Below are 26944 nucleotides of genomic sequence, written 5' to 3' on the forward strand. Positions count from 1 at the left end.
ATAGTAAATATTTCAGGCTTGTGGACCTATGTTTTAGCAACCCAACTCTGACATTGTATCCCCAAAAGAGCCATAAACAATCTGAAACAAATAGATCTGGCTGTGTTGCAATAAAACTTTACTTACAAAACGACTGAGGACAATAGTTTGCCAACCCCTGGTTCAAATAATTGTTGACCTTAAAAAAAAGTAGCTGATTTTGTATCATATATTGTGAACTACACGCAAATCAATTTCCTATAAACTATATATATTTAAAAGCCCTTTGAAAGTTGTATAACCTATTTTCTAAATGATAAGTTCTTTATTTAGTAATTCGTCATCTCTTATTTTTGGTTTAAATATATATTGCATATATTTGCCATAAGGTACACTATTATTTGAACTTCTACTCAATGGTACCTATGTTTGAATTCCATAAATCTTTTATAAATATGGTGTGTAGTCTGCTTTCTCAGTGCATAGATTAATCTGTATTAAAATCAGGGCCCACCTGTATGATGAATTCAAGGTTTTTTTCCTTAGTGCAAAAGTGCACATTATCTGAAAAATTGTGCATCACACGTTGGAGCTGGTATGAACAAAGGCCTTTCTGGAATGACAGAGCCTAGGCCTTTCTGGAATGACAGAGCCTAGGCCTTTCTGGAAGGACAGAGCCCAGCCTCTGTCTCTCCCTAGAGAGGCTTCTGTGCACAGAAGCCAGAGTTCTCTTGAGAGCAGTTGATTACAGAGTTGGTTTGGAAGCTGTAGAACTAAGCAAGTCGTCAGGGTTGCAGTCTGGAACTCAAAGGTCACAGTCAACTTTGGGATGCTTTAACTTTCCAGTCACTAAAAAGAGTTCACCACCCACTGGGGTCACCTAGGGTGAAAGAATGTTTGTCTTGGATTTCACCCCTGAAAAATGTGTGTTATGCTTTGGAAGAGAAACCATACTAGGAATGGGTATGTAGAGTACACACAGGCCCACTGGAATTTTTAGAGAGATGCTTAATCATCCTCAGACTTCAAAAAAAAAAAATGTGACTTCTACAGTCAAGGCTTTCCGAGGCATATGCCCACAGATTGCTAACTCTTTTCCTACTGTTTGGGTTCCAGAATAAACAGACAACCTTGATATATGCTGACAATCAGAAAGGACCTGCAGGGGCTTGAGGAGGCTGACCTTGAGCTGTGGTTTCACTCCCCCTCTAGACGTTCACTAACGCTGGTCTGAGCGCGTGCACAGAGAACAGGTCTCTCGTAAACTCAGTGGGAAATATCTACTCACCACTGATTATGGCTCAGCAAATTGCTGGGAGTTGAGGAGGATAAAAAAGTCAAGACCTAATATTTATCTTACAAAGAATCCTTACCTCCCAACAATTATATGTGAAAGCAGGGAGTGTATAATGAAGCACTACCACTGGGAAACTAATAGCAGGCATTATCTGAGTATTTCAGCCTGGAAAAAGTCACTGTCAAGTCCCTATTTTGAGATAACTAAACACTGTTATTTGAATTCTCAATAACAGGCATTATCTACACTTTATTTTGCTCATCTAGGAGCAGATACAAAGCATCGCATGGACGGTACCTTCTCTACTCTCTTGTTGGTCTGTCAAAGAGACTTGGGGAAGCTGTTTTGTCTCTACCTCTGCTTCTTCTTCTATAAAGTGCATAAGTCTACCGGCCTCCCTCCAACCTCAGAGAAGCAAGGAAGGGAGATAAATAGCCTTTGCAGGATGCTTGGCATTATCAGGATATCAGTGCTGTCTGCGAGTCAGGATGGGCTACCACTAGTTTGGGTGCAAGAGGGAGCCAACATAAACACCGTTTCCTTAAAAGGGATCATAATAATCTGTGTTTACTTACTGAATCATTTGCTGAGTTGTTTATAAACAGCAGACTGTAAAGAATTCAATGTCAGCTTCGATGTCAGAGTCCAGTGCTGCTCTCTAATGCGTGTCCAAAGCTCAAGTTCTTTGTAACCAAGAAAGGCTGCATATTCTCTCTGAGATACCGTTCCTGCACGGACACACTTCCCTTATGTTGTGTTTCTTTTACGTGTACTGTCAGCTTGTGCTTATTGTAGCTGTATTGTCAGTTAATAAGCCCTTAAGCTTGAAACTATCTGATGAAAAAGAATGATTAAAGCTGAGAGGGTCATTCAGCTCTTACAGGGGCAGGGATGGGTCACAGGCAGGAGAGGGGCTGCTATTCCCTTGGCAGCTGAAGTGCCCACAGGATAGCACAGTGATGACACAGAAACATCCTGGGACACACCCCAAGACTAGACCATGACACTGGTCCCATGACCTGAAGCTAAGGTTCTGTGGAAGGCTTTTGGGAAAGACTGTAAGTCTATTAGTAATGGACGAGAGAAATGTCTCCTCCTGCATATTTGAATTTCTCTCCTTTCGTAAATGACTGCCGGAGGACGTAAAGGTACTCTATGGTAGCCAAAGAATACTTAAGATACCGGGCGGAAAACTTGGCTTCTATTTTTTGAATTTTTTTCGTGTGCATGCAAAATCCACTGACTGTTTGTTAAACACTCGGCATTTGCCAGGCCCTTACCAGGTACTGTAAGATACAAGGATGTAAAAGACGTAGCCCTTATCCTTAGGAATAGTACAGTCTATTAGAGGGAATAGAAAGCACATGAGTCTCCATTAGGTTGAAACAAATGACATCATGATATGATGGTCCAAAATAGAGTTGACTATGGGAAATTTCATACAGTTCAATTCTAATTCTTGTTGGAATATAAATAAGAGCCCCAAGAGAATACAATAAACACCATGGGACCAGGTACTACCCTAACTACTTTAAATGTATCAACACTTGTAATTCTCACCACAATTTTATGAGGTAGGTACTATTAGCATCTTTATTTTAGAAGTAAAACAAAACAAAACAGAACTAGGTACAGAGAGGTCATGAAACTTAGGTAAGATCATGCAGGAAGTAAGTAATAGAACTGGGACTTGAACCAAAGCTGTCTTGCTGCAGAGGCTGAGTTCTTCAAGTACTGTGCTACATACTACCTCTCCTAGAGAGGGAGAAAGAAAGGGCTTCAGAGATTCTAAGATGGAAGCGTGCATTCTCTTGGGGGAACTGGGAAAACCTTTGTGGATAAGGCGATATTTGAAGTATGCCTTAAAGACAAGATCCTTGAAGGACCGTTCCCACCTGGGAGGTAAGAAGAGGGAATTTCTGACAAAGGGGTCATTATGAATGGCTATAATGAAGCAAGAATTCAGGGGACACAAACATGGGTGTACATAGTACATAAGCGAGATGAGGCTATGTTGTGGGCCTTCTTAAATGCCAGAGAGATGAGTTTATTCATAATTTAGGAAACAGTGGGGAGCTACTGAAGATGATGGGGCAGAAGAATCACTGGATCAAAGGTAGACAAGAATGAATGTGGAAGCAGAGGGTAGGATGGCTGGGGACAGGGAAAAAATAGGAGGTAGGGAAGAAAAATTAGGAGGCTAGGACAGGAGGCCAGCTAAGAATGTATAGTAAGGACCCCAACAAGCAAAATGACAGTTACTATATTAAATTTTTGTCTCCTATAAGTGTCTTTATTGAAAAGTAACTCACCATTGTAAAGGAAGTTGTTGAACTTATAAAAATTGAAGCAATTCATTTCTGTGCCCATCTAATATGATAATCTTCTGGGATTCTTTCAAAACTGCATTCTGACCTCAGTCATGGATGTTTATGTTCAGGACGCCTGTTTTCATAAAATCTTGGACAAATTTATGCTCCAGATGCCAGTCAATGAAACCTCAGTAGTTTTCTCCAGTTGGATATTCATTTTATTTTGATGTGGAAATGCCACTGATCACACAATTGACACTTTCATAGTAATACGTGACAAATTCAGTGAAAAGGTGTGGCTTTAAAAAAAAGGACAGGAAAAATCCCCCTCAGAACGATGTGCAATCTTTTAATAATTTCTCTATGTGTTTAGTAAGTCTTAAGTATTTGGCCCATACGATCATCAAATCCTCTGCCAAAAACCAACTGTGAGAGAGAAATGAAATTACTGGAAAAACACAAAGCACATGGGACCACAGCAGCCTAACTCGGGAGTCTGCCTTCTTCAGGAGCACTAACAACGTTTTGCTTTTCTCTAGAAGATTCTAACCATCCTCATCACTCTCTCCCACAACTAAAAGCAGCTTTCTTTGTAGTAAGTTTGCACCGTTCCTTCTTTAAAGTATACAAAGATGCCTACCACTTTAAACCGTAAACTCCGTCAATATCCTTCTCATCCTATATGTGGGTTTTTCTCACATTTATGCCTCTGCATAGGTGAAGTATGCCGCTACGCACGTGCATGGGCTAAAAAGTCCTCATGGGACTTTTAAAAATAGCTCTTTGTTTCCAGAAAATATTTCTCAAGCCTGTACTCTGCAGAAGGTATGTTAGTATGTGCCCATTACCACACAAACACCTATTCACACGGATTAGGTCCACGCAAAGAGCACGCAGAAAGCAAAGCCCCGAGGGCTTAGAAGCTGGGACAGATACTTTTTGGTGAGCACGAGAAGGAAGAGATGAACGCAATGGGCAATTCTTTAAGTGGCGCATGGCATGGGTTAATTTTAGCTGGTCCGGTTTGACCGCGTGCTTTTTTCCCAGAGTTACTGATGCTTGGCAATGCTATGTACAGACTGTGTTAACTAAAGATAAGTGATGTGCTGTAGTCATGGGTCCCTGAGTTGTTTCAGGGCAGAATGTGTCAGCTTGTCAATGCCGCTTAGCAACATAATTAAATTTATGATTTGCACCTAAATTCAGTGGAACTGGGGGCTGACGGTAAGGCTGTCCACATAGCTAGGGTGTGCCTACATGATGAGCTCACTCTAGGAAACTCCATCACGAGCAGACTTTGGGCTTCCTGGTACCAAGGTGCTTGGCAGGCACACAGGTAGTGGTTCCAGACCTGGAGACACAGGGTGTCCTGTGTGACTGTGCAGTGAGAGGACGAAGAGGCCTCCAGACCCCGGTCAGTGCACTCCCCTCACCTGCTGTTGCCCTAGTGTATCCTTTGCCTGTAAGGAAGCTATCCTGAGTATAAACCATTTGATTCCTATGAGTCCTTTTAGCAACACTGAAGGTGATTAATGGGCAATTAACACAGGTGGCGAGATCTCTTCCTCCATGAATGCCCCCCCTCCACCCCCCGCCCCTGAGATCCAAGAGGCTCCACGATAACAAGGGGGGCTGGTGGGAATTGTCAAGAGTGCTGAAGGGTGGGTAGCCAGGGAGCTATTAAGGATACTTCCATTTAGTTAATTTATTTGCAATATCATTTATTACTTACAATGTTCAAGGTACCGTTTGAGGTACTGTGAGTTATACAACTCTGAATAAGACACAGCTGTTCATAATCCAGATGGGGAGATAAGAGAAATACACAAATAACTACACTCCAAAGCAGCATGTAACATATCCCCTCAGAGTGATGCGAAACCGTGTGACCTCTCCAAGACACACACAGAGGAGGGAGGAAGTGCTTCAGGCCAAGGGTCAGAGTGTTCTGGCTGAACCTTAAAGTATGGGCAGGATTTATATTTCCAGAATGCTGGGTGAGGCGGAAGGATGATAGTTCTGGAAGATGGGACGGCACGAGCAAAGTCCCAGAGGAGGGAAAGCATAGTGGTCCTGGGGAGTAGTGGGTAGTCTAGACTTACAAGCTGGGGTCAGGTGACAGATGGTGGATTTGAGTGTCTTGGGATAGGATTGCAGTTTAAAATTTAGGCAGTGGGGAAGGTACTAAAGATAGGGTTATTTAGAACAGAGGGATATGTTGGATTCTGAAAATCGTTATTGGCAGAGGAAGATGGATACAAGGAAGGAGAGACGGTAGGGTGTGGAAGGAGAGAGGAGCGAGACAGCTACTAAAGGGTTACTGTGATAGCCCAAGCGTAAAGTAAAGGTGGCCTGCAGAAGGGTGGTGGCCTTTATTTACGTTTGGACAGTTCTGTCTAGGATTCACTCTGGGAGGGTTTATTTAGTTTTCTTCCACAAGGTTTTGCTTTGAATCTGAGAATTCAGAAAAGTGCACATAGGAAATGTATACATTACAATTGTGAACTGACAGTTCTTGAACACTAGCTTTTTGTGTAAAACTATCTCCTTAGGGGGAATATGACCTCCCTGAGGTCAGGACAATATCTTACACATTTCTTTCTTCCTCAAGGTGTAGAGCTAGCTAGTGCTGGGTGCATGGCAGGGAGTTAAACATTTGTGATACAGTGACTGTGTCCACAGTGACACAGTGAGGATACGGGAGCCCTAGGGTCTGTTGCATCTCAGTGAGATGCTTGGATGATAAAGGTGGCCATGTGTCCTAGTGAGTGCACTGTGGAAGGTGCCTAGTGATACAGACATATCCGTTGACGTGGGGTACTTTATCCAATCAGTCCTGAGACAGAGGGCAGGTAACTTCAGATAAGGAGAAGCTGGAAGGATAGGATTCTTCCTTGCGTGGGGAGCTCAGTGTCTGTGTGACATGCCACAGATGAAGGGTAATAGCTATTATTCTTGTTTATCACAAGGACAGAAGATCAACATATGCCAAGTGACTGGCAGCAATTTCAACACATCTGCCATACTCAGAGGTTGTATTCCAACAAGGCCCACAGCTTACAGTCCTCAGACCCCATGACTTGACAAAGACAATGGCTTGGGGAAATCTTACCACCACTTTGGGGGCAAGAGAAGGGCAGTGTATCGTGGTTGTGTGTTGGGGAGGGTTCCAGTGTGGGATGGAGCACGCACCATTAGTAAACCATTCTTAACTGATTCCTTCTTATTTCCCTACAGAAAGCAGCAATAAGTCACATCATCTGCTGAGTGAAGGCTTTGGAATATACTGGCTGGGATAACCCAAACGTAAGCAACAGCTAGTCTTTCTACAACCCCTCACATTAATTAGGGAGCAGATTAACATGTCAGATGATTCTAAAACAGGAGGGTTGTAGAGTTCGCGGTCTGGCACAACTGATGAATTGATGACGTTTGTTAAAAATAGCACCAACCCTCCTTTTCAGTCACCTCCAAGAAAAATGATGTTTACATCGCCTATTAGAAAAGGACTCTGCAATTTAGTCACAAAACCCCAATTATAGTTTCATGATGCCGTTATGATCCCTGAAACAGCAATGGCTTAAACACAGTCAGGTACACTAACCTCCCTCCCTTTATTTTGTAATGTGCACTCGAGCACATACTTCAACTGAGGAAAAGAAAATCCATCCTTAGAATTTAATTGAAGGTACCTACTATGTGATCACGTTTTTTTTTTTTTAGGTCACGCGAGGGATTTAGAAGAAGCAGAAAACATAGGCTTTGCCTTAATTAATTGCGACATAATTAATTTGTGCAGCACACACAACTCATTGAGTCCTGCACATGGTATGAACACATGCATGAAGATGTTGTGAGGTAATGCTATCACGGAGCAGTGGACAGAATTTCAGAGCCCAAGGCGATTTGGTTGAAGGGACAAATTTGACTGTCTGGTAATGTGATCACTAGGTAAAGAAATATCTCAAAATAATAATGACAATACAATACAGGACTTATAAAACAAAAATGCAGATTCCTAAACTCAGTAAACTAATTGTTGGCCCACAATAAGTTATTTTATGTCTTTTTTTCTTTGCATTAATTTGGGCTTACTTAACCTCTAAGGATAAGCTTATTAGAAAAATAAAGAAGCATTCTTTTTTTCCAAAGAGGAAATGCAGGTGGCTAACAGGCCCATGAAACATTGCTCAACACTGATAATCATCAGGAAAATACAAATCAAAACCACAATGAGATCTCACCTCACACCTGGCAGAACAGCTAACATCAAAAAGAACACAAATAACAAATGTTGGCGAGGATGTTGAGAAAAGGGGATCCTCATACACTTTGGGTGAGAAGGTAAATTGGTGCAACCACTGTGGAAAACAGTATGGAGATTTCTCAAAAAACTAGAAATAGGACTACCATATGACCCAGCAATTCCACTCCTGGGTACAAACAAAAACACTAATTTGAAAATATATACTCACCCCAATGTTCACAGCAGCATTATTTACAATGGCCAAGGTATGGAAGCGACCTACGTGTCCGTCAACAGATGAATGGATAGAGAAGATGTGTTATATGTACAATGGGATACTACTCAGCCATAAAAAGAATGAAATTTTGCTATTTGCAGCAACATGGATGGACTTGGAGGATATTGTGCTAAGTGAAATAGGTCAGACAGAGAAAGACAAATACTGTATGATATCACTTATATGTGGAATCTAAAAAATACAACAAACTAATGAATAAAACAGAAAAGAAGCAGATTCACAGATAACAGAGAATAAACTAGTGTTTACCAGTGGGGAGAGGGAAGGAGGGAGGGGCAAGACAGGCGTAGAGGAAAGAAAGGGTTATTATGGGATTATATGAAATCATTTGCATGAAACTTTTGAAAATTGTAAAGAACTTTGGAATTTAAAGGATCTTTCGTTCAATTAAAAAAAAAGGGAAAAAAAAGAAGCAGCCTTGCAGAAAAGTTGAAAAAGAAATCCTGAAAAAAAAATTTGTCAGTTTGCCTGTGTAATTTCAGTCAGTCATTCATCCAGTTACCATATCCCAAATAAAATAGGGAAAGGACAGTAGCTTGAATTACAGTAAAACCTGGACACTATCGTTGAAGGCAGAAAAGGGAGTGAAATTCTTACTTGTCTCTAGGCCTGGATGAACTCTCTGCAGACTCTGAGACGCTCTGACAAGGATAGCTGGTGTGGCTGGAACAGAAAGAGACGAAAACCATGAGTTACCCCTATAAAAAGTGGTCTGATGTGACTTTCTTACAATCTCATTTTCAAATGTCAAAATGTGACCAGGCCCAACCTCACAACAATTCTCTCCTTTTTCTTTCTTTCTTTTTCAAACTAAAATTGCACCTACCCTCTAAAAAGAACTCCTAAATATTCAGAGCAAATGGAAACCTTCTGGTCTTAGCTGCCTCTGGTCTCATGCCTGGACACAGTCAGGAGGATGAAAAATTGCCTTCCTACAACATTTGAGTCCAAACTTAAGTCTTGCTTGTGGAAACAAGGAGGAACATAAATTCTTTTTTAAAAAAAGTATTAAAAACAGTTCAGTCAAAAGCGTTTATTCTTAGAAATGAACATGTGAGCAACCCTGGGAATAGGGAAGGAATGAGGGGAAGTGAGAAGTTGGACAAGAGGGGGACAGAAATTTAGGATGCGAGATGGCAATGAGTCATCTATTATAAAAAGCACTTTTAATTTTATTGATACTAGTATTAGGTTGCATTAAAAACAGGAAAAATGGGCTTCCCTGGTGGCGCAGTGGTTGAGAGTCCGCCTGCCGATGCAGGGGACACGGCTTTGTGCCCCGTTCTGGGAGGATCCCCCATGCCGCGGAGCGGCTGGGCCCGTGAGCCATGGCCGCTGAGCCTGCGCGTCCGGAGCCTGTGCTCCGCAGCGGGAGAGGCCACAACAGTGAGAGGCCTGCGTACCGCAAAAAAATAAACAAGAACAAAAACAAAAACAGGAAAAATGGAAAATGATCAATGTAGTTATCATTGAACTGTTGAAATGCGTTGAACTGCAAACACCTCAGCTACAAAAGTATTGTAACTGTTATCTGGGCTTGGTGGAGAAGGGGGTGTCTCCAAGATTCCTCCCGTCCCATCAGGCTATCCGTGGGTTATTAGAGAGGCAGTTTGGTCCAGGCCCACGACAAACAGAGAGCATTACCTCAAAGCAGCGAAGCTGCTGATGCTTTTGGTCCTCAATAGAAACCCACAGTAACAGCGCTAAGAAATCTTTCTTCGATATGGAAAAAGGAAGAGGAAGAAAATGAAGATGCATGGGCAGTGGAGCTGGCCCACACCCATCTCCCTGAATTTCAGGGAGGGTGAATCCTGTCCATCTGTCCTGATCCACTTCTCAATGTGCTTTTTTACTAACTCCTCCCACCTGGCTAACCACTAGGAAGCAGCTGTCGGGTCTGAAGTTCAGAATATAGAACCTAACAGAGGAAGTTAAGATCCTTTCACTAAATACTGCAGAATTCTAACGCGTGAAAGTTTTTGCAGCCTGGGCCTATCAGTGAGAGTGTTCTTCCAAGCGAAGTTAGGTTTGGGGGCCTTTGGTGAATTAATATTTTAAATTCTGTGTGACTATTAGCTCTGGAAGGGTTTCTTTTCAGTCTCTCTCTAAATTTTAATATTAACTTCATCTGTAGAAGCTCATTTACTCCCAAATACAATAAAGAATTACGACAGAAAGCAAATGGAATACACGTTTCCCTAGAGGAGATAATGTACTACACATTGATTTTAACGTGACCAGAAAGGAAAACTGCATTTTATGAAAATCCCCTCAAGTCTACTCGCTGTCTTGATATCCTTAGTCTTTATTATTACCATTGTCTAGACCCCAACCCCTGCCTTTAATTCCTTACTACAAATCAGAGAACACTTTATTACCCCTTGCACTAAATTGGGCACCAGAATGTTATTTTTGGTCAAGGTTTGGCAAGTTTGTATAACTTCCAACTGTGAATGACCTATTTCACTGAAAACTATATATGACTTGAGAAAGTCCTGATAGCTCAAAAAAAAAAAAGAGGAAAATTAAGTTAATCATGGGATGACACGCAATCATGTGTGTTATTTTTGTCAAAATTATCCAGCAAGTTTGTCTCAATTTTCAGCTTGAAAGTGAGTAAACAGACGCCAGTTTCCAGGCTCAGATCAGCAGGAAAGTTGACGAATTTCTCCAGAATGACGACTGATATGGAATGTGGGCATCAGTTAGGAGGCCCCAAGGAGCCCACAGAGCCAAACCTCAGGCCCGGAAATGCTTGGGGAGCACTGGCCACCCTTGACTCTTCCCAAACCAGGATTTTGCTTTCTTTGCAGACAGACGTCTGGTGCTTTCCTCCTTATGGTGTATTTGGTAACACTTGCATGAAGCAGAAAGTCTTACTCAGCTAACACCCTCCACAGTATGTGATGAATCGAGGCATAAAAGGAACAAACGGCATTCTTGGGGAAGACCCACAGGTTTATGCCAGCGCCCAGAGGGTGCTGATTACAAATCGAGCACAATGAGGAAAACTGTGCCACCTTAGCAAATGGAGACGTCACCCTCAGTTGTCAGTTTTAGTGTCCCAGCTGTCCTCACTGTCTAAAGTGCCGAGCGATGGAGGAAAACAAATGAAGGGTGACAATAAGCAGAGCATCACAGCTCCAGTATATCCTAGAGGAGCTTTTAAATGCTGGGCATTATAAAATGAATTAGCTACAGCCCCTGGCCTTGGTGAGCCCACGATTTCCGGGCAGGGATCTATAAATGAAGGAGTGGTCAGCATCGGAGGGGCAATGTGGTAGCCCTTCACGAGTCTGGACAAGCTCCCTGGGGAAGGTGACCCCTTGGACAGGCGCTGAATTTGGGATAAATAAGAAATGAAAAGGAAAGGAAAGGGCAGTTGGAGCCAAGGCAAGCACTGCATAAAGACAGAGATAAGACACAACCTAGGCATGTAAAGAGTCATGATCTGTAGGGAGCGGGTGGAGCAGAGCTGACCTAGGATGTGTGGAGAGGTCAAGGGCACATTGGGAATGGTCTTTCCAAGGAACTTAATTGTGGGACTTCCCTGGTGGTCCAGAGGTTAAGAATACACGCTTCCACTGCAGGGGGCACGGGTTTGATCCCTGGTTCTGGAACTAAGATCCCGCATGCTGCAGCCAAACATAAATAAATAAAGCAATAAAGAACTGAACTGTGATCCTGCAAACACTGGAGAACTAGTACTTTGCAGTGCCTTGAGGCGGAGCTTCTCACGGTGGACCTGCCTAAGAATGAACTGCAATCTATCCTCTCCTACTTATGTCCAGCCTTGTGCTCAGCTTCCCAACTATGGTACACAATTGGACCTCAGTTTCTGTCTGTAAAATGGGGACAGTTGCAGTATCTACACATGTGAGGTTTAAGTCAGTTAATACATGCGATATATTAAATATGCAATATAATAAGTGCTTGGTAAATGTTCGATATTCTTCTTGTTATTATTATTGTCACTTATTATTGCTACCACTACCCTGAAAGTAAGAGCCCATCTTTTCCAACAAAGAATTTGACAATGTTTTTACACTAGACTTTGTGAGATTAGGGCTTTGCACATATGAGGACAGGATGCTGCCCTAAGCCCAGCATCTACTCTGGTCCTCCTGCACAGGCTGGATGCAGGCAGTGGGACTTTGGGGAAGTAGGGTCAGTGGCATCGGGGATGGTAATCTGCCTGGGACTAAATGCCGTCAATTCCAGTTCTTGTAAATTGGTGAATTCCCTATTACATCAGTAAGAAAGCTAGTATAGGAGAATCAATGTTCTGGTGAGTACTGTAACTTACCAGTTGTGCAGCAGTGGCATTAGAACCAGCCGCAAATAGACAGTGCAAACACAAGTAGGTAAACCAAGATACTGCACATGGCAACAATTTTACACGACAGGAGATAACGTAAAGGGCCTCACAGGGCATCTGCCATAAAATAAGCATTGGTTAATGTCAGCTATTGTTATCATTATTAGCTTACGGTTACTATAATGATAATGAGGAGGTAACTATCATGAAATCTCTATTTCAAGACTTCCTCTGATTGCCATAATCTATTTTACAGTATATACATGTATCAAATCATTGTGTTGTACACAAACTTGCACAGTATTTTATGTTAATTTTATCTCAATAAAGCTGGAAAAAAAGACTTCCACTGAGAGGTTTTGCTTTCTCCCTCAAGCAGGTAAGCTGTCCTCCCCCCAACAGCCCTAGAAACCATGCTTACACCCTTTGCTGTAACTGCTTATTCTCCTGTGCCCTATGACACACCGCAAGTTTCTTGAGATGGGCATTCCTTTTCTCTTTGTAACCTCTGTTAGGAGCACAGGGCATGGCACCTAGCAGAAAAATAAGGCTTGCTAAAGAAATGAGGTAGATGAATTACAAATGCTTTAAACTTTGGCTTTCCAACTAAAAGGGGATCAAAGAAAAATTGTTTATTCTCAGCAAATTGTCTTTCCTTGTAAATCTTGACTACTTTGCTTGACTACTTTTCCTGCCTTTTTGAAGTGTATTTATCCTTGTGCATATTCCAAAAATTTTCCCAGCTCGGATTTCAACCTCAAAGCTCTTTCCAGACCCACTTTTTTCTTTCTGTCCTTTTTTCTCTATCAAACTATGATCACCATCATGGAAGAGTATTCAATTTAAAGTCCATATCTCCTCCAGATATGCAGCCTCCTTGCAATAAGGCTGAAGTTCAAGCTCACTGTCTGGTCATATTGATGCCATGCCCCAGACCGTCCTGCTGCCTCTGAAGGGGCTGGCTGATGGCAAAGTCAAAAAATGTGTATGAGGTGTTTACGTCTCACATTTATTGTGCCCTTAAAATGTACCAGGCACACACTTCAGGACATTTTATGATTTTTTCCATTTTATCCTCACAACAACCCTCTGAAGTGGATATTATTAGTTACATTGTATGAACGAGGGATCTGAGGCTCAAAGAAATAACTTGCCTAAGGCCACCCAGCAATTATATGGCAGAGGCCAAAGTGGAACTGGAGTCAGATTCTGACTCCACCCCACTCTATAGTTTCCCAAACTTGTCTGACCACTAAGATCTACTGTGGCGGGACTTCCCAGGTGGCGCAGTGGATACGACTCCACGCCCCCAATGCAGAGGGCCTGGGTTCAATCCCTGGCCAGGGAACTAGATCCCACATGCGTGCTGCAACTAAGAGTTCGCATGCCACAACAAAGGAGCCCATGAGACGCAACTAAGGAGCCCACCTGCCGCAACTAAGACCCAGTGCAACCAAATAAATGAATATTTAAAAAAAAAGATCTACTGTGTCATTCATTCATTCATTCATTCATTTACTGAAGTACAGTTGATTTAACTGTGGCATTTGTTAAACATACAGATTCCAAGGCCCTGTGCCAGCTCTACAGAATCTGAATCTCTAGGGCCCTGGTCAATCCATATGTTGGCAAGGTCCTGAGCATCTGTACGCTTACCCTGCACGCTCCATCCCCCAGCCAGGTGATCCTCATGATATGACACGTTTGGACACCTGTTCACTGCCCACTACTTTCTTGCTCTGATCAGTCACTGTGTCCTCTGTGGGGCTCCCCTTCTAGGGGTCCCCCACTAAGTGTCCACAGCTGGTGTTTATGACTTGCGCAGCCCGATTTATTTGAATGCTGCAAACATTCTGGAAAGTTATACTGATGGGGCCAGGTTGTTGAGGCTCTGGGCGGAAATACCCTTCAGGGGTCAGTTCACGAGGAACCAGGCAGGACTTGCAACACCCTGGCAGCCAGGCCTCTTCCTTTTGCTCTGTCATCGAGTGATATCTACACAGCAGGTCCTGGGGCTGCAGAGGTCATGTTGGTCATGGCTACCCCTTGGCACACCAAGTCCTGGGCCCGAGTGCAGTGACAATTCTAAACCGGAATTTCATGTCTTTTGCGGCTCACTGGCTAAATTGAATTTCCATCCATAGTTTCTCCTGAAATAAAATGTATTATCTCCTACACATTATGGCTCTTGGCAGCTCTAAAGAAGCCTGTGTAATCTGAACAGGAAATCCCTGAATCTTTCAGACAGCATTACCTCCCCAGATCTCCACTAGGGAATGTGTTTCTTCTATACTTGAATAGTAAATCATAGAGCACATTACATAAGATAATTTAAACAAACAAAAAACGGAGCTGTGAAATGATGCTGGTGGTTTCAAACACCTTTTAATGCTAAAAAAAGCTGCTTCACGAACAATCTACAACAATTTTGGAGGAGAAACTGGGGTCATGAAATGAAGCACATGCTGAACTAAATCTGCAGCAGCCGTATTTCGCTGTAAATGCTCTTAGAGAGCAGCTGGGCCTCGAGGTAAGAAGAATCAACGTGCAATGAGAAATCATAAAGACCTTCTTTTCCCGCAGGTCTACCTCTGGCTTAGTGGACAAATGTGGAAGTTTCCTAACAACTTGAAGCTTCACATATTCCTTTTCTGTCTGGCAGTGCTCTCCTTGGTGAGTTAAAAAAAAAAAATCCTCCTGACACAAGTTTATGCACATACCGAGGACATCTGCTTGCAATTAAAGACAGAAACTAGGGCCTGACTTTTCAAACGTAGCTCTTTGAGTGATAAGGCCAGTTAGGGGTGCAGTGACTTAAGGAGAACACATTGGGGGGTGCTTTAAAAAAAAAAGGTATGAAAGGGAGCAGTTAATATGCATGCTGGGTCTCAGCTGGCTTGCATCTTCCTTCAGCAAAGCTTCCCAGCAATTCCTCTGGCTTTCCCTTCCAACTGCTACAAGAACAGTGAAACACCCTGCCCAGCTAGCAGCCCTTAAAGCTGCTTCTCATTATGGAGAACAGCAAGGGTGTCAACACCAGGCAACGGGCGGAAAGCCATCCCTCTGTGCCATGTGATAGCAGGAGCCCAGGGGAATCACAGCCCCGCTAAGAGAAGCAAACAGCATCCAGGTTGGCACTGGACCGTTATCAGTCCTAGGTGGCTAGGCAGAGGCATAGGACTGGGACCGGAAGGACAGACAGAGTATTAAAAGGTCAGGCTGAGGTGTAGGGAGAAGGGCAGAGGTGTCTCTTCCTCTATAATGTTGTCTTAGATGTTTTTAATACCTGTGAATCCACTCATTAAAGCAATAGACTCAGACGTTTGAATAAAGCCCAAAGCTCAGATGGTGACTCACAGATGATGTGCCGGAGCTGACACCTCTTCCCAGCTCTGTGTTCAGTGACGTCATGTCATTAACTTGAAATCAGCCATGGTGGGAATACTTACACCATAAAATTCGGTGAACGCTCCAAATCAAGGCTTTCTGCCATCTAAGTCTGTGAAAATTCCATTCATCTTTCAAGATGAGTGTGTCTTCTCCTCCATGATGCATTTTTAAACTTTCTCCCAGATGGGATCCATCTCTCCATCCTTTGTGCTTTCACACAATAGCTGGACCACGGCATTTCTTATTCCCTGCCTGGCATCTCAGTTATCTGACCTGCGCAGTGAATGATAAACTGGACGTTTGAAGGCAAGGACCCTGTCTCTTCCTCCTGACCCACCACATCATTAGCACAGCTCCTTCAATACAGTGAGTGCCCAGTACACATGTGTGAAATTACTGAGCATCTCACTGGGAAGTCTTTCGAGAAACGCTGTGAGGCACCATGACTTTACTTATATCACTTTGAATTTAGCAGACGTTTTGTGGTCTCTGGAGTCTCAACTGGCACAAAAGAAGACTCTAAAGCACATCATTAGATGCCAAGTGCCCTCCTGGGACCGTGAATGTTCAAACTTGAGGCAAAGTCAGTGCATTTCAACTCATTTTCATGGTATTGAGCCGCTTAATAGTGCTCAGTGAGGGGAAGAACTAATGAACATAGGATCGTTCAACTTCCTCACCTGCCTTCCTGTCACCTGGATAGATGCATTTGCTTGGTTTTGGCTACAGCAGAGAGCCAGTGTTTTGACACCGAGGTGTGTAGTCCGTGCCCATTTACTAGGCTGAGGCTGGCAGTAGGGACTTTTAAGTCCTGGGGATCAGTTGATGTGGCAAATTCATGGATCTCCTTGTTGAGACCAGGCAGCGTTTCAGAAGCACAGCACAGTAAAGGTGTCCTAGGCAGGCATATACTTTGTCAGAGGTTTAAAGTTGTGTTTTCCCCTCTCTGGGCTTTTATAAACAGGTTGGTCTGAGCTGCCACTCTGCCTCTCGTTCCCAAGTTCCACTTACCAATTTCCATGGAACATTTCTTGAACAAAATCCTACTCCCTTGGGAAGTAGGTATTTGAGAGGTATCGAGAGGTCAGAACTGCAGTGTGTGAGATGCCAGGTGCTGTCGTCGACGCCGGGGATACAACGGTGAGGAGTGTGGCGGGAGGTGTGCCTTTCCGGGTGTACAGTCTGCTGTGTGCAGAGGGAGACAGATAAGCCAATGGATGATGCCAGGTAGCAGGGGAGGGCACTGAGATGCGGGGAGAGGAGCTATCAGAGACTTGGAAGCAGCATGAAAGAGTGTAGGCCCTAAGGTGGGACAGGGGGCTAGAAAGGAGGTCGGTGTGGGAGGCGCAAGGGGAGAGAAGAAGGAACAGAGGGAGGGAGGGGCGAGAAGCAGCATTTGAGGTCACGGTGTGCCAGGGGCCAGATCTTGCGCTGTCTTGCAGGCCAGGGTGAGGACGTGTGGACTGCTCACTATGTCACCATGTCACGTTCCATGAAAGGGACCCCAGTGAGCTGGAGCTACTATCGCTGTCACACCTGTCTCATTATGTGTGTCCTTCCCACTTGAATCCTTCACTGTAATAGTTGGGAATTGGGAGGTATTGGCATTGGGTCCCGAGGCTCTTTGGTGTATGGCTTTAATTCACTAATTACACTTATTCCACTGTACTTGGTCTGGGTTACAGACACAAGCCAGAGGGCCGTTTGTTTGTACAAGACATATTTATCAAGCATCTATTGTGCATAAGGCACTATACTAGGCATTGGGATATGGTGGTGAACAGGCTACCATAGGGCCCAAGGTTCATTTCTCTCTATTCCCCTAAACGGATCCTTAGCCCCTGACCAATGCATCTCTTTGCCATCTGGTACATTCCTGATTCTAGGTCTTTGCTCACCTTATATCATTCTCCTTGTTTTCTCCAGAATGGGGAGAAGATCAGAGGTAATTCCCATCTATGGAGTGGGGATAATCATTCAGAAAATGAAACTGATATCCATAAAGTACTTCACAGAATGTCTGGCACAATAAAAAAAAGAATTAAAGAATACCATTTGCAGCTACACGGATGCACCTAGAGGTTATCCTACTAAGTGAAGTAAGTCAGAAAGAGTAAGACGAACACCATATGATATCACTTGTATGTGGAATCTAAAATATGACACAAATGAACATGTCTACGAAACAGAAACAGACTCACAGACATAGAGAACAGATTTGTGGTTGCCAAGGGGATGGGTGCGGTGGGGAGGGAAAGTTTGGGATTGGCAGATGTAAACTAGTATATATAGCAGGGGTCCCCCAACCCGTGGGCCATGGACTGCTACCAGTCTATGGCCTGTTAGGAACTGGGCCACGCAGCAGGAGGTGAGCGGTGGGCCAGAGAGTGAAGCTTCATCTGCCGCTGCCCATCGCTCACATTACCGCCTGAACCATTCCCCCCAACACCCCCGCCCTGGCCTGTGGGAAAAGTGTCTTCCACGAAACCGGTCCCTGGTACCAAAAAGGTTGGGGACCGCTGATATGCAGCATGGATAAACAACAAGGTCCTACTGTATAGCACAGGTAACTATATTAAATATTCTCTGGCAAACCATAATGGAAAAGAATATATATATGTATAACTGAGCCACTTTGCCGTACAGCAGAAATTAACATAACATTGTAAATCAACTACACTTTAATAAAATTAAAAAAAATTTCTTTTAAGTAAAAAAAAAAAAATCTCTGGCACATAGTGTTTATGAGTACAGTACAGTTCACTGAGAGCAGTTAGCGGCATTTATATATGCCACTCGTCGGACAGTTATGTCCTATGCTGATCCTTGCACTGTTTAGTTTGTGTTTATATATTTGCTCCCTCAATTAGATTACAAGTCCCTTCAAAGTAGGAACCACATTTTATCCTTTCCAACCCTGCACATATTAGGCCCTCCATTAATATCTGTAGTATGATGGCTAGCTGGCCTTTTGATTGGTATCTATGAGATTACAGGTTTTATTGGTCAACAAAGATTCTTAGTGGAAGGTCATGTACACTTTATAGATATATTTGTCACAATTTTATATGGTAAAAGAAACATAAAAGTTTGACACAGCTTCTCTCAGATACTTGACTCAAAATTTTTAGATTCATTTTCTGAAGCCCAGTTTTGGAAAGAAATTATTGAAACTCTGTAGCCGACATGCAACCAGCTCCAAAAATTATTTTGCAGCAGAAAATAGAAGCTCTACCAAAAAGTGAATGGAGATGGATAAGGTGACAATCCACTGTAGACACGTACCTTGGCAGAAAGGTACCTGAAGCTTACTTTTTTGAACTTTGTCCTTTTTGTTGTGCCTTCTGTAGTGCCGGCTCCAGTGAGAAGCAACCCTTATGGGCACTGAAGCTTAACCCTAAATCTAACTTCAGAATTTCCAAAATGGACAGTTAAAATTAGAGTCAAAAGAGTCCATCAAATCACATAATAACAATTTAAAGCAGAAAGTTATACTGGGGGTGAAAAAAAATTTATGACATTTTTCTGGAAGGAATATGTTTCAACTGAAAAGGAGATCCATTTCTTTGTATCTACAGGGCAGGCAAAGTCTTATAGTCTAAAATATAAGCTTTGATTCCTTGCTGGAATTATGTGTAGTGTGGTGACAATATGACATAGAGAAAAAAAATCAAAAGCCTTATTGATCAGCCATATGTGGCCACTGCTCTGGCCATATATGGAAAGGGTTGGAAAGGATAAAATGTGGTTCCTACTTTGAAGGGACTTGTAATCTAATTGAGGGGGCAAATATATAAACACAAACTAAACAGTGCAAGAATCAGCATAGGACATAACTGTCCGACGAGTGGCATATATAAATGCCGCTAACTGCTCTCAGTGAACTGTACTGTACTCATAAACACTATGTGCCAGAGATTTTTTTTTACTTAAAAAATTTTTTAAAAATTTTATTAAAGTATAGTTGATTTACAATGTTGTGTTAATTTCTGCCTTGCACAGTATGCCTCTGTGTCAGCCTGAAGGGGTGCCCTGCCCATAGGCTTTCTGGCGGGACAGGGACACTGTATGGCTTTAAGTGTTCCCTGATTGAAGGTGGGAAAAGCAGCAGTGAGCCAAGTTCTGAACAGAGTTTTTACTGTGCTGAGGCCAGGAGGTGAGGGGGAGGGAGAGGGACAGGACTCCCACACAGCTTCTGCCCTGCTCTACTTTCTGGTAGATATATAAGTTAAAAAGGCTGAGAAAGACACCTTTGGGTAGATGGGACAAAGGAGCATCTGGGACTCTATACAGTTCAAGTTTAGGAAATCAGCAAATGCAAATATATATATATAACATGTATTATATGCACGTAATATTTATAATTTATATTTAATTTACATTTTATATATATATATTTAATGAACTTCTAAGCAGCAGCTAGTGAAACTGAAGGGCACCCAAAATAATATGTATGACTATACAGATCCTACCTCAGTCTTGTCTGCTATTAGCCCCCTCCTCTAAATTGGAAAAATCTGAATGGCCTAGTTTCTTTTCCGTGGAAGGAGCATGTAGGGAAAAGGGATCTAGAGAAGCCAGAAATGGCTGGGCCACCGATGTCATTTCAAATGAAAACTACAACAGGACATTTCTCTTTCTAAAGAATAACATCAAAAAACAATTTAAAAAACGTATCTGGAAAGTACACTCATTTTTGAGCCATTAGGAGCTGTGCTGCCAAGAAGCATCTTTCCTGTTCCAGATCTTTGAAGCCCTGCCTGAACGATGGACGCCACTTCCTATTTTCTTCTCTTTTGAATCCTCTTCAGCTGTGTTTCTGACCCTTCCCCTCCACTAAACCTGTTCTTGTCAAATCCAATGGTCTCTTCTCTTTCCTTATATGGCTCAACTCTTCAGGTGCGTCTGACTCAGCAGACCATTGCCTTTTAAAGATACGCTCTTTGCCTAGCTTCCACGATGCCAAATTTGCCTGGTCTCCCTTTTACCTCACTGGCTGTTCTTTCTTGGTCACCTCTGCTGGCTTCTCTTCCTCTGCTTTACCCCCTAAATATTGTAGTTTCACAGACTCTTCACTTCCCTAGCTTTTCTGCCCCCATCCCCGCCGAAAGGGGAATCTCATCAAGCCTCGTGGCTTTAAACATCACTGTATGCTGATGGTTCCGAATCTCCATCTTTATTTAGCCTGAACCTCTCCATTGAACGCCAGGCTCGACTCAGCCTCTTTGGCCTCTTCACTAGATATCCAATAGGTATCTCAATCCTAACACACAACTCTCAAGTAATCCCTGATGAACCCACTCCTTGTCAACTCTTCACTATCTCTGTAAATTAGTTCACCATCCACGCTGGTACTTAATCCAAAACCCTATAGGCCATCTTCATTTCTTCAGTCTCCCTAACTCATATTCCCTTATTTAACCCACCGACAAATTACGGCAGTTCCATCTCAATTCACTTCTCTCCTTCTCCTTTGCTATTATTATAGCCCAAGTTCCCAACACCTCTTGCCTAGACTTTCAAATAGCTTCCTAATTGGTCTTCTCACTTCCACTTTTGGCCCCCTTCAATTAACTATTGAAACATTAAACAGGATGACCTTTTAAAAGCATAAATCAGATCATGATACTTCACTAAAATTCTCCATGGTTTCCCATGTAATCAGACTAAAGCCCAAACTCATTGTTATGGCCACCAAGACCTCTTGTGTAGTAAACACGGCTGGTTGTCTACCCAGACTGCCTTCCTCTTTCCTTCTCAACAGAAACGAGGTTTTGTTTAGGTAACCACTCCTGCCCAAGCAGCTCATGTGCCTCAAGGGAAGCCAACCCAACCCCAGCTCCGAGAGTAGGTATAACTGGACGGAGGGTTATTCCCATCCTCTTCTGAAGTTCAAGAAAGAAGATGTGACCCAAAGGGAACCTTACTGGGGGGGATTCTAGAAAATTTAAGGGAAAAAATTTACAGAATGCCCCAGTCTCCTTGCTTTGCCTATTTCACCCCAAACGTGAACATGCAGCTGATACAACTGAGAGGGCAAAGACATCTTTTTTTTTTTTTTTGAATTTTACCAACTTGGTCAATTTTAATTTTATTTTTTTATACAGCGGTTCTTATTAGTCATCCATTTTATACACATTAGTGCATACATGTCAATCCCAATCTCCCAATTCACCACACCACCACCCCAGGCAAAGACATCTTTTGGAAAATGAATCTGAAGCCACTGGATTTAGCCAATCCACAGCCTGCACCGACTCTGTTTTTCTAATTATATGAATTACTTTCCTTATTACTTAAGTCAATTTGCATTATGCTTCCTGTCCCTTGCTCCTGATCCTGGCTATTACATTCCAAGAGTGGCCCCTGCTTCCCTTTCTTTCTCCTTGTGCCAACGTCTTCTTACCCTTACGCCCCAGCCCTGAAACTTACTGATCTTATTCAGACTCAACCCCTGCTGCTCTTAGTACCCACATGATTCTGTGTGATTGGCTCGGGCTTCAGCTCAAATGGTATCTTCTCAAGGATGCTTTCTCTGACCAAATAATCTAAAGGAGTCATTCCCAAGTCACTTGTAGGACATCGCTGTGTTTTATTTTCTTCATAGCCTTTATTTATCTTCGTGTTGAGTTCAATTATTTGTATTCTTCTCTATTTTCCTACCTTCACTCCCCTAGAATATAAGTCCTGAGAAAAGCAAGGATCTACTTTCCCGGCACAAAGTAGGCATTTTATAAATATTTGTTGAATGGAGAAATGCATGAACGAACCCCTTGGCCCAGTAGTAATGGGGACTTTATCTACTTTTTGCTTGTTACCTTATCTGCAACAGATTTAAAAGCTGTAGATGTATCTGCAAATATTCTCCTGGAAACCCTATGAAAATTCCTGACAATTAGCAACAAATAAATGGTTGCTAATTTGCTTAGGGGGGCATAGAGGCTGTTAAAGCAGGCAGAATCTTTGAACGCCAGTAGTTGGTAACCTAAAGATTGGCCAATGTCTTCTCCCAGTCTCCAGAAATGGCGTCATCGCTGTTTGCTTGGACTTGGACTTACAATTTTGGATTTGTCTACGATTTCTCATGTTTTCTACCAGCTGTCAGAACATACCATTGGTTCTTTCCTTCCATGATGTGTTTCCCAGGCTACTTCCTTTCTTTCCAACTTCCACTTCCCTAACGAGGCCTCATTTCTTCACCCACGCCTTATTCCAAAGCTTCCTGTTATCTCTGCCCTGAGCAGGGATTCCAGTCTATTCTTTGCGCAATGTTGGATTAATCTTCCTAAAATACCATTTTCATCCTGCCACGGCCCTGCTGATGGACTCAAATGTCACCCTCTTGCTTACTGGATTAAGTCCAAATTCTGCAGCTCAACATTCAAAGCACTTCTTCAGAAGGCACTGCTTTTCTCTAACTTCTCTCCCACAACTTGTTGACGCAAACACGCTTCAGTCAAGACGGCGTGCCTACGATCGTCAGCCTGTGTTCTCTTTTCTTTCCCCTTTACCTTTTTCTCTTTATCCTCTTCTGCTGAAAGTTTCCATCCTTCCCTGCTTAAGCAAAAATCTCCAACTCCCCGGAGAACACCCCTCCTTCACAAAACCTTCCTTGATAATTGGCTCCCTTCTGACAATTTTTGACATTTCACCTCTCCCCTTGAACTGGCCACTGACGTTCTCCATCAGTGATTTTTCTTGAAAAGACTGCTAAGGAGGAACATGGAATGTCAGCTATTTGTATACAGCTACTATCATTAGGATATTCTCTCCACACAGGAAAATGTGACCCAAGTGTATGTGATAAACGAGTAGCATAACAGCGTTAGAGAACATGGAGGCTCCAAACATGTTCTTCAAGTCACACTGGAATGTGAACTATTTGTAACACTTATTCCCAATAATTAGAATCTACCCAAAGCTCTCGGAAATAATTTACATTGTTCTCCCTCCTTGAACACCTTCTTACAGTAGATTGACACAAACTGGTATATTTCAGACATATTAAAATTGATAATCACATAATTTTCTTTAATTAAAACCCACTAAGTATATGTTTATTTTTTCAAATTTCTACTTTTAGAGTGTAGTGTGAACAGGTAACCTCCTCTGTTTCTTAAGCTTAACCACAATGTTAATTATTCATAACCGGCAGCATGTTATAAAGGTAACGGATGACATGTCCACATTGTCTGAAAATGTCTTCCCTAAACCCATTCTTTGAAAATGAAAAATATTGAGATGGCAAACTGATTATGCATCATCATTTCAGTCAACACATTTATAGGGAGCATTGCCTAAATGCCTAGCTCTTTGCTAGGTTCTGTGGGCTAAGGAAAAGTAGTTGAAATTCCTGGGCTTAGAAATTTTCATCTGGTCCGGGAGCAAAACTAACAGACCAGATGCTACCTGAGGCTCCTAAGGGCTAAAATGGTTACAACTTGCTGATGCACAAGGACTCTGGGAAGTGAGAGAGTGGCACAGTCAGGAGTAGCTTGATAATTTATATGACAGTGAAGGCTTGTAGAATGGAGGATGCAGACAGATGGGCAGGTAAGGGAAATAACATGCCCAGGGCAAATGATAAAAGGAGCATTGCGAAGGACAGATACAGCCATGACGGGGAGTGTGTCTGGGAGGAGATGGGGGAAAAGTTGGACATTTAGTGGAGAGTCAGATGGCCTCAAAACACAGACTTGAAGCATTTGGCAATGTGAACCACTAAGATTCTTGAACTAGAGCGTGATAGGACAAAAGTGCTGTTTTAGGAAACTGAGCTCTTCAGCTGCATGCCTGAGGGATTGGGGAATCCAAGGGGCTCTTACAATGGCCCAAGAATGACCTCTGAGGGGACTGAGAACATATCCATTATTCTCTATTGTTCTTACTTGTTCAGAAGACCTTGACAAAATAAGGCTTTCTCTACATGGCTTGATTTCTATGTGAAAGTTTCCTTTTCCACATCTCCTGCCAAGTCTCCTAAGGACCATCCCCCTTGCTTCCCTCCTTTAGTTCACAGTGACCTCTTCTTCAGGACTACCCTCACCCTCATGACCATTAAGTACTAAAACACATGAATAATCATAAATTTGTATCAGCTGAGACTTTAAACCCAGAAGGGTCCAAAAATTAACATGAATGTTTGTTTTGAAAAGTTTTAACTTCTTGAGAAATAAAAATATGGTAATAAATTTCTATTAAATGTTCCCTTCCTCCCTGCAAAGTTGGCCGTGTCAAATCCCCCTTTCCTCTTGAGGCAAGGCTCCTTTAATGCCATGTTGGAAAGGTTCTAGAAGATTTCAGACACTTTCACTTAACAGAATAACCTCGTTCTGACAGTAAAGACTCAGTCTGTTCATTTTAAAGTAGGGCTGCTTTGACCAAAGAGGGAGCAGAAGGCCCAAGTCTGCCCACTAGGTAGCATTTACTAGCTTGTTGGTGGAAACCACTGATCAAAAAGCCTCTGGCAAAACGTTTAGAAATTAAAAAACAAAATATTTGATTGAAATTATATTTCAGAGGCTATCTGTGCAGTTAACCTGAAAATTTATGAGGTGCTTCCGGCAGTGGGCTCAAGAACTGTTTCTACTTATTCATTAAATCGACAAATAACAACTGATAACTTCATATCTACTATACGGCTGGCATGACTCAAAGCTCTAAGGACACAACATCGAAATATCTATCCGGGCCCTCATGAAGGTTATAGTCTATGGCTATCCTATCTCAATAGCATCAATCTGCTTAAAAATGCCCAAGACAGTAACTGTTTTATGACTTTTTAAAAGTAGTCCAATTTCTTTAATGAGCAGAAGAAATTAGACTATGATATGAAAAATCTAGGGAATGAATTTGGAAAATAAACAAAATCTTAGACAGTTAAATCTCCTTTTCCTGTAGAACTCAACCAACAAAGCCATAAGCTGGATGGAAAAACAGTTTCTGGGGAGTATGCAATGTGTTAACCTAAGTAAATGTCAAAAGTGACAGCATTATGTACTGAATGCATACTACAAGCAAAGGTTCAAGTTTACATGGTGGGTCATTTCTGTCTCCTCTATTCATTTCTGTTAACAGCTTTGTATCAGTGCATGTGCACAAAAATATCCTTATTTTCTCGTTAGCATATTTTGCTGTGGAGTTTAAAAAACCTTAAGGGCATATTCTTGTAAACTGCTTAGGTATAGATTTCACGTGAAGCAGGTATAAATTTTTTGGCAAAGTCATCGGGGTGCAAAGAATGCCGCATTACCGTACTTTTCTAAGATTGATTTGAGTCTGACTCGGAGCCTCCTCAGTTTTTACCAAGTTCGTGGGATATTCAATTGCAGCTATTTCTATAGGAAATAGCTCTACTTCCTACTCCTGGGTCAAGGGAGGGTCTTTGGAGGTCTTACACAGAGATAAACATTTACAAAAAAAAGTATCCATTGTCTTTCTCTTTCTTCTCTTTGGGTCCCAACTCTCCTTAACTCCAGAGATGCTCACTTCTCTCTCCAACATTTGTAAAAAAAAAAACCTAGGAAGAGAAGGCCTGTTCTAGACCTGCAAAATCCCCTGGGGCCAAGAGAAAAAGAAATCTTCGCTGCCTTTGGAATGGGAGCTGGAACAAAACACAGATTAATGCACCAGTAATGCTCCTATCCCCTTTGAAATGGTAAATGGCTTGTGTTCACCTTCCATTCTTGTTGTGTCACAGGAGTGTGGAAAGGCAGCATTTTTTAGTCATTAATTCCTTGGAATTGTAACCTAGAATTGTAATTTGTGCTCCCTGTAAAAAACATTCTCTTTGTCCTATAGAGCTTGCTACTCAAAGCAGTGTGCAGTCTGTGGGCTGGCAGCATCAGTGGCCCCTGGGGGCTTGTTAGAAATGCAGATTCTCAGGCCCCACCCTAGACCTTCAGAATAAGAATCTGCATCTGAACAAGTTCCGCAGGTGATTCATACGCTCCTTAAAGTTTGAGAAGCACTTGTCTAAATGATTTTTCCTTCCTTTTTTCTTTTCCATTTCTCAAACACAAGGCATAATCCTTGCACGTCTTATAGGCCCTGAAAAATCCCTTCCAAACGAGTAACGAAAATTAAGCTTTTAGAAGGGGCTTCT

General features: G+C 42.4%; 1 protein-coding gene across 4 annotated transcripts in view; it reads right to left on the bottom strand.

Moving 5' to 3' along the window:
- GHR (growth hormone receptor) overlaps positions 1-26944 on the bottom strand; it is a gene marked incomplete at its 5' end in the record, with an annotated part of 273813 nt that overhangs the window by 69845 nt on the left and 177024 nt on the right. For all 4 annotated transcript variants that reach the window (XM_082836086.1, XM_082836087.1, XM_082836088.1 and 1 more), the window contains one exon: positions 8730-8795. In XM_082836086.1, the coding sequence (XP_082692212.1) occupies positions 8730-8795 (66 nt within the window). The remainder of the gene's footprint in view (positions 1-8729; positions 8796-26944) is intronic.

The sequence above is a fragment of the Leucopleurus acutus genome (assembly GCF_964270905.1).
Source record: "Leucopleurus acutus genome assembly, chromosome: 3".
NCBI classification, from domain to species: Eukaryota; Metazoa; Chordata; class Mammalia; order Artiodactyla; family Delphinidae; genus Leucopleurus; species Leucopleurus acutus.